Raw genomic sequence first — 8348 nt, 5'->3', positions numbered from 1 at the left:
GATGGGAAGCAGGGACCCTCAGCCCAGACCTGGGGAGAGAGGGAAGGGTCTGGGTCTCCCGCCCGAGGGGACGGGCGGGAGCGGGGAGATAGAGCCAGGGGAATTTGGGAAGCAACGACGGAGAGCGTGCCTGCCTCCCGCCCTCCTCCATCCCTCCTCTTCTCCATCCCTCTCTCCTCCTCTTCCTCCCTCCCTCCTCCTCTCCATCCCTCCCTCGCCCTCTGCTTAGGCCCTCCCTCCGGGGCAGGGCGAGGCGGGCCCGCAGCACCGGGGCCCCGTCCGCGGCACCGGGCACCGGCGGGGCTCGGGAGGGAGCAGCGGCCGGCCAGCGGCACGGAGTGACCCCCACTGACACCCCCGACCCGCCGCACGCCGGTGCAGGGCACCGAGACCGGGCCCCGGGCAGGGTCATGTCCCGCGGGGCCCCACGGTCTCACCGTGCCACCCGGGTGCCCGTTGCTGAGCAGGAGTTTCCATGGGTGGCAGCGTGTAATTGGTGTGCGAGCACAGAACAACCCCTTTACTGCGCTGCAACGCGCGGCGGGTGAGATCGGCACCAACACGCACCATCCCACATCGCTCTTAATTTAATTCCGCTCTTCCTGCCCCGAGCTACAGCTCCCTTCATTTTCATTTCTCCTCTGAATTCCCACAACGCAGACCTCTTTGATTTCCAGGTTTAATTAACAATGCTCATTAAATGAATTTTTATTCATTTCTTTTAATATTACCCTGCCACCTGTCTTTAGGAGGCAAAGGCTGATCATTTATTCTAATTTATTTCTATTAAAGATAGCATTTAGTTTTAAAGGTGGCACTTCAGTTTTAAATTGAAAGAGGGTGAATTTAGATTAGACATTAGGCAGAAGTTCTTCCCTTTGAGGGTGCTGAGGCGCTGGCACAGGGTGCCCAAGGAAGCTGTGGCTGCCCCATCCCTGGCAGTGCTCAAGGCCAGGTTGGACACAGGGGCTTGGAGCAAGCTGCTCCAGTGGAAGGGGTCCTTGCCCGTAGGAACCAGATCCATTTCATTTGCTGGGAAAAAATTGGATTTGACATGCTGTATTTTGCAGTTATTTTCCCGTTCATTCTTCACGTCCCCTGCTCCTCTGGTCCATATAATGTTGGTCTTTATTTATCTGAAAGAGGTGAAACTGCAAAATCCATGCACCAGCCCGCATGTGGGATTCCGGGGCAAGCAGGAGGATGCTCGCTCTGTACAGCTTCAAGTATTTTCACCCTCTTGGTGATGAGGACAAGTTAATCCTATGGGTCTCCCATGGGCAGGAGGCAGCGTTAAGCCACAGCAGTGAGGATGAACAATTACTTGCTTTAACCTGCTGTCCCAAGGTCCCAGGCAGGGCCAAGGACGGTCACACTGGGTGCTGCACACACACTGGTTCTGTTACTGGTTCATCATGGCCACGGCAAGTGCTGGGTGTCATCACAACACAGGGTGCTCTGTTGCAGTTCCCCACTACCTGCTCTTAGCCTCCCAGGGTAAGGACCAGCTGTGCTTGTGTTCTGCTCTGCCAAAAAGCCTTTGTGTTTGCTAACAATGACATGATCATTTCAAGGTCCTCAACATGAGAGCTGTCCCCTCGCCCCACAGCTATGGGGAGCCCTCTTTGTCACTCTGGGCCAGGTCTCCACCCCAGGGACCACTTGTTGCATTTGCACCCAAGCCAGAAGTCTCTGGAAAACTGGTTTTGTACCGAAGTTCCCAAGGTTCCTTCCCAGTGATCAGTGACCAATGACCGGTGATCAGTGTCTCTGTTGGCTCTTCCTTGAGGCAGCAACCTCGGCTTTCAGGGCTCAGCAGTGAAAATACCTGCTGAAAATACCTGCAGTAGGGACACAGAAGCAAGAGCACGTGAGCACAGGTCTCTGCCCCAGCCAAAGGTGAACTGGTTTTACTCCAGAAGCCCAGCTCCCATCACCACCTGGGAGAAATGTGGGCTGCTCCTATCATTTCCCACATCTCCTTCCTGGGAATCCAGGTGGGGAAGGAAGGTCTTTGGTATGGGGCTGGAGAGCCAGGCAGGGCTTTGGGGAGAAGGATGGGGACCCTGTCAAGGGGAGGGTAGGGAAGGGGGCAGCCCTGACACCTCTCACTGCATGAGGTTTGTGGGAAGGGGCTGCACTAGCAGCCACATAACAGCCCTATGAAATACTTTTATTGCCACTGCTTTTGGGGTGATGTGAATAAACAGTGTAGGATAATGCATGCTGTGGTGGGGATTGCAATGGTGTTAGGACATTTGAGCTGTCAAAGTGAAATGGCATGCGCATCTGCTCCTCTGGGGGCTTATCCACCTCATCCAAGCCACGATGAATGATCTCCTTATTCCTGGAGGGCTTGTCCTGGTGTTGAAAAGGCACTGGGAGATAAAGCACAGTTTCCTCTGGGTGCTGCTGGCTGCAATTCCACTCTGTGCTGGGATCTCAAAGCGGGGCAGATGACAAGGGAGGTTAGGTGGTGCCTTTCTGGCACTGGAGCATCGGTGCCACAGTGGTAAATGCTGCCAGGGGAGAACTTGCAGTTGGGTTTACAAAGCTTGGGGTGGCCAAGGAGTCACCCCACAGCCTTTGAAGCCTTGGCACTGTTTCCCTAGCGCAGGGCTGAGCCATGCTGGGCACGCCAGGGCCTGCAGCCTGGCACAAGCAGAGCCAAAGGAGGCACCCACATGGCAGGGGGCCTCCACCAGGGCCTGTGCTCTCCCTTCCTGAATGTGCTGAGCTCCTGCTGTGAGAGCCAGGGGCCTTGGGGAGGGACAATGGCCTTTTAGGGGTGCTCAGTCCTAGAATGTGCTTGGAAAGTGGTGTCCCAGGACAAGAGGATGGTGATATGAGGGTATCACCACCCTTCACTATGAGGGTGCTGAGGCACTGGCACAGAGAGAAGCTGTGGCTGCCCCATCCCTGGCAGTGTTCAAGGCCAGGTTGGACACAGGGCTTGGAGCAAGCTGCTCCAGTGGAAGGGGTCCCTGCCCATGGCAGGGGTTGGAGCTGGAGAAGCTTTAAGGTCCCTTCGATCCAAACCAATCTGGAATTCTATGATAGTCTTCAAGGAGCCCCCACATCTACACAACAGCATCTCTGGGATGCTTTCACCTGATGGGAATTTCCTTGGAGGAGCATGAGAATGAGGGTCAGGTGCTTCCCAGGCACCTGCTGGGGGCCAAACCCCAGCGCCCTAGGATGTGGGGAAGGATAAAATGGAGAACTTCGCTGGGCTTTGGTTTGCTCCCAGTTAGCCTGCCTGGAATTGAAGACAAGCAGCTAAAGGCCTCTGGGTTTGGGGCTGTTCTGGTCTGGGATAGGGTCCTCAGGACCAGGCTGGATCTCTGGTCAGGTGTTGGGGAAGCTCCTACCATTGCCTGCGGGGATGAAGGATGGCCAAGCCAGCACGGAGAACCACAGTGAGCCCAGTGCAGTGCTGGGAGGGAGGAGAGCAGGGCACCCTCCTGCTGATAAAGGCGCCTCTCATTAGCACTAATGAGAGTCTTTCCTTAACAGGAATTCCACACCCTTTGACCAGAGGCAGAAGAGCACACGGGCCCAGGAAGAATGGAAGGTAAAGCATTTGAGGGTTGGGATGGTTTTTATGGCAATCTGAAATGTTTCTGATTCTTCCAATGCATTGCTGTTTCCCTGGGTGCAGGGCTGGGGTGCTCCTGGCAGGACGGGGACGCTCTCCCAGCCCACACTCAGGCAGCTGTGCTCTTTTCCAAGGCCAGGAGGCTCATTTGTGTGTTTGGCTTACATCGCTGCCTTCTGGGAGCACCCACCTTTGTCCCAGCTTGCAGGAACTTTTCTGAGCTCAGCTGGAAAGATCAGAAAGATCTGCCCTGAGCAGCAGCGGCTGCCTCCGCTCCAGCTATGTTTGCCTTCACAGAGCTAAGGATCTGGTACAAAGCAGCTCAGCTCAGCTCTGCTTTGCTCGATTTCCTCTGTGCCAAACGATTCCGCAGCCCCCCTGCAGTTCTGGGGACAGCCGGGATCAGCGCCTGGGTCTGGGAGCAGATCCAGCTCCGGCGAGGCTGCTGCTCCCAACTTGCTCCTCGACTGACACCTGGTGGAAGAGCTGCAGCCCAGGTTGAAGCCATAGCCTGGCAATAGGGGAAAATCCCTTTACATCCCAACCCTGCAGCCAGGGAGCCCGGGGAAATACAAATCCCTGCGGCTGTGCCATGTGTGGGTGCTTAACAGGGAACACCGGGCCATTTCAAGTGTGCTGTGAAGGGTTTCTAAACATACATTTGGAATTACGATGATGATCTGGTGTCAGTCATGAACAGGGAGTTGTTGTCCCATATGGCGCAAGCACGTTTCTACAGCTTCCCATTGGAAGGGGCCAGGTCTGTGCCAAGTCACAGGGCACTGCCATCAGTAAATATTAAAGCTGTCCCTGTTCCTGCTTTTTGCAGGTTTCTGTGTGTAGTGCCAAGTTGCTTTACACGTTAACACGTGCAAGCCTCTGACTTAAAGTGACACCCTTGCTGCGACAAAACTGGGAGTGTGTTAATGGCAGAAGCAGGCAAGCTCTGAGGGCCCTGGGCAGAAATAAATCCCAACACTGCAGGAGTATGAAAAACAAAGCAACAGAAAAACGTCTTTAATAATACAGGCTGCTTTTGAAAAGAAACAGAGGGTCAAGTGGGGGTATGCTGAAACGTTCTGAGGCAGCAAGAGCTCTGTGCATCGGCTCATCTCTGCCACATCACTCCAGGTTTAGGAAGTCTGGTACTGAATGTGGTTTTATCCCCATCTGGCACCAAAGGGTGTGGGGCAGATGTTGACCAGATCTTGTGCTGACTGCTCCCCACACCAGGGTGCTGCTGGCTCTTCACTGCTCAGACAGACACTGTTCCAAAGCTGCCATACCATAGAGGTTGGCCCACTCCCTGCCGTGGTGTGACAGGATCACGTCCCTGCAGGGCTTGCTGGCTCTGGCCAGCTCCACCAGCACCCCCTGGAAAGCAGTGATGAGCTCAAAGTCCACCGAGGCTGCAGCAACACGGGTCAGGAGCTCGGAGAGCCCTTCCAGCCACTGCACCTGGAGCATGCCTTGTGGCAGCCAGGGGAAAAGTGGGATGCAGCCGGCCAAGGCCTGCATTCCCAGGAACCAGAGCTCACTGATGTCAGCCCAGGCACTCGTGTAGGCAGGCGAAACAGCCAAGGTCAAGCTGTCACTGCCAGGCTCTGCTTGGGCAGTGTGAGCCTGGGATAGGAAGGAAATGGCAGCCCCAAAGAACTCCTTGGTACGCTGTGTCCCCTGGAGAGCTGGAAGAAAAAGGAATTATTTGATACAGAGCGCCCTTCAGTGTTTCTGTCTGCAGCAGGGCTTTTGGGGAGAGCAGGATAACCCCCTCCTGCCTGAGAAATCTCTTAATCCCAGTGCATCAGCCTGCTGTATTTCCTGCCTATTCCTTACTCCACCAGGCTTTTGGTTTTGCCACTTTTCCAACTACAAACTGGACCTGCTTCCCTCATATTTGCCTTCTCCAGCCCAATCAGCCAGAGTGATTTGCCAATGGGAACTCCTCCTACCTGTGGAATCTGCAAGGATCCTGGCCATCATCAGGCCCAGAGTGGCAATGTTTGCTGCTAGAGCCAGGTGATCCTTCTGGGGCAGCAGAAGTGGAAGAGACTTCATCAGCGTGTCCATCAAGGAGCGAAAGGTTTTGTCTTGCCTAGAGAGAAAGCAAAACCTGAGCCGTGCTTCCTGAGCAGAGCCAGAAGCACCTGGAAATGTCAAGGTTAAATGCAGCACCAAAAAAGTAATGTAACTGCTTTTGAAAAAGGGACATCCCTTTTTAGCTTTAACAGATCCTGTAAGCTCACTTCACAACGTCATTGGGAAGAAAGAGGGTGCAATCGGAGCAACCTCTTGTGGCTCCATTACCTGATGAGGTCTGGTGCTGTCACAACCAGGTTAAGGAAGATCCCACACATGGTCTGCAGACTCATTTCAGTGCTTGTCAGTGGAGTCAGGGACCCAGGCTTGGAGGTCAGCACCTCCCACTGATGGAGGAAGTACTCACACAGCAGTGCTGGTGCCCCTTCTGAGATGAGGATGTCCCGGGGCCTGTCCTCTGCTGTTAAATGGCAAAAACCAGGTAGCAGAAGCCTGGAAGGGGAAAAAAATTGGGAGCACGAGGTAGAATGGGTCTAAGCCCTGCATTTAATCCAGCTGTGGGGGGTAAAAAAAGAGCCACGGAACTGGCACTGCAGGGAGAATGGAAAAGAGAAGATTTGAGCAGGCTTGTGCTGAAATGCATCAATTCTGTGATTAAAATACACACCTCAGAGCATCCTGGGGTAAGCCAGAGCCCTCGGTGCTGACCACCTCTGACTGGGGAGGACTCTGAGCTGAGCTGCCCTCTTTGAAAAGCCTTCTAGCATAAAGAACAAGGAAGGGCAAGAGCTCGCAGATTTCCTGCTTGAGGGAGGATGTCTCTTCTGCCATCCAGGCTCCAAGGATTCGAACAGAAGCAAATATGAAAGGATCTTGTAGCTCCTCCTGTTTAACCTGCATGAAGAAGCAAGCAAAAAGAAAATGATGTTCGGGCCACTGTTCTATCGAGCTGCTGTAGGTATGAAAACTGCAGTGGGCCCAGATGCAGTTTGCCTCTACACAGCCATGAGCTGCTGAGCACCCAGTAAGCATCCTGGTTAGCAGCTGTAAAAGCCTCCCCAAGAAACACACAAAAACATGCTCTTTGCTTGCAAACCCTGCATTACCTGCCTCAGGTAGAATATTACAGCTCCAAATGCCTCCTCCATGATCCTCATGAGTTGCATTTTCTGCACCTCCTCGAGCAGTGGTTTCTCTTCTCTCAGGCACTCCTGGATCCCCATCTCAATAAGGACATAGCAGGCTGTTACCACTTCTTTCTTCCCCTCCACCTCCAAGGGATCTGGCTCCTCTAGGGTCAGGCGGACCTCCACACAAGCCAAGTTCACCAACAAGGCCAGGAACTTGCTTCCAGCACTGCCTGCTGGGATCCACTCTGACCCATAGGCCTGCACAAGGCAGGCAGCAAGCTTGAGGGCAGGGTCCCGCTGCGACTGGCTGAGTTTACTGCCCAAGATGTTAGCCAGCCCTTTGTAAAGCCTATGGAGGCACTCAGAGCCCTGTGGGTCCTGTGTGAGCGGTGGTGACAAGGGGATGAAATGAGGCAGAACCTTGCACAGCTCGAATTTGGTCATGTCTTCAGTCTTGAGGAAATCCTCGGAAAGCTTGCTCAGCACGGCCAGGAGGTGTGGAGCATCTCTCTGCCAGCACTTCTCCTCTGCTATGGCCAACAGCCCCAGGAGCAGAGCCAACGCACGGTCAGAGCCATAACTGCAATTCACATATGCCTGGCACAGGGCAGACACTGTCCCTTTGGTCACCAGCTCTCTGGGCCCCCTGCTTGTGGCCATGACGGCACTGAGGCACTGGTATACATCATCAACCATGGGTGCGCTGTCCGGATTGCAGGGGGAAACCAGGATGTCATTGAAGGTTGGGATTTTGTTCAGGATCTGGGAGTGCGCCGCTAACTCGGGATCGGTGCAGAAGCATGCCAGCAGAGTAAGGCCCAGCGCCCGGAAGGTGTGATCGGGGCAGCCCGGTGGGGGCTTCGCAGACGCGAGCAGGCGAGTGGGAAATGTGAATCCAATTGCATCAAAGATCTGGCGACGGGTCTTGGCGTCTACTTCTCCAGCTCTGACCGCTTTGGTCACCTGCAAGGCAAACCAGGGGTGAGCACTGCAAGCGGTTTGCAGAATGTACAGGGTTCAACAGGCAAGTAAGAAGCCTTAAACAGCTTTTATTAGCGCAGAGAAGCACCCGCTGAGCTGGGCGCTTGCTCTAAGCGCTAACGGGAGCTTTCCCAGGGGGGTTTGGGAGCGTGGCAGCACGCATGACCCCTCAGCGCACCCGGACAAGGCCGGGCTCCTTCTGCCTTGCTGATGGGACCGTGAGGGCTCTGAAGCGCCTCGCCCCGAGGCTCCCAACGCCGCTCAGCCCCGACCTCCGCACACGCGGGTTTCGCTTTCCCCCTGCCCTCTCCCGACCCGGTGGCGCCCGCGGCACCGCCCCCCTGCGCCCCGGTTCCTTACCAGGAGCAGCGCTGCGAACTGCTCGCTGTCGTTCCTCGCGTCCCTGAGCACATCCAGGCACCGCCTCAGCGCGGAGCTGCCCGCGGCCTCGGCCATGGCCCGGCGGCCGCCGCACGGACACGGAGCGCACCCGGTAGCACGCCGGGCCCTTTACCGATGCCCCGCCCCGTTCTGCCTTCCAGCCAATCCACGCGCGGCTTCCGCGTCACAGCCCAACCGCTTGCCGCCTTGTTGGGCGG

General features: G+C 55.5%; 1 protein-coding gene across 1 annotated transcript; it reads right to left on the bottom strand.

Moving 5' to 3' along the window:
• Positions 1–4752: 4752 nt before the first annotated feature.
• Positions 4753–8251, bottom strand: NCDN (neurochondrin). Its single transcript, XM_061449804.1, has 6 exons — positions 8110–8251; positions 6745–7731; positions 6306–6532; positions 5906–6130; positions 5551–5693; positions 4753–5283 (listed from the first exon to the last, which is right to left on the bottom strand). Exons 1-6 carry the CDS (start codon positions 8203–8205, stop codon positions 4847–4849), a joined length of 2115 nt encoding a protein of 704 aa, XP_061305788.1. The 5' UTR covers positions 8206–8251; the 3' UTR covers positions 4753–4846.
• Between the last annotated feature and the right edge of the window lie 97 nt (positions 8252–8348).

Source organism: Pezoporus flaviventris, unplaced genomic scaffold, assembly GCF_033815535.1.
Source record: "Pezoporus flaviventris isolate CSIRO_AGI_PZ_B2104156 unplaced genomic scaffold, CSIRO_AGI_Pfla_v1 ptg000008l, whole genome shotgun sequence".
In the NCBI taxonomy this organism is placed as follows: domain Eukaryota; kingdom Metazoa; phylum Chordata; class Aves; order Psittaciformes; family Psittacidae; genus Pezoporus; species Pezoporus flaviventris.
This window is presented reverse-complemented; position numbering and strand designations above follow the sequence as displayed.

Bases quoted from the DNA above. Each gene is read 5' to 3' on its own strand.
- NCDN (XM_061449804.1), bottom strand. From the start codon at position 8,205: ATGGCCGAGGCCGCGGGCAGCTCCGCGCTGAGGCGGTGCCTGGATGTG. The intron at 6,131-6,305 runs GTGTGTATTTTA...TTCCCCTTCCAG, and splicing joins TTACCCCAGGATGCTCTGAG to GCTTCTGCTACCTGGTTTTT. The intron at 5,284-5,550 runs GTAGGAGGAGTT...TTTTTCTTCCAG, and splicing joins GATCCTTGCAGATTCCACAG to CTCTCCAGGGGACACAGCGT.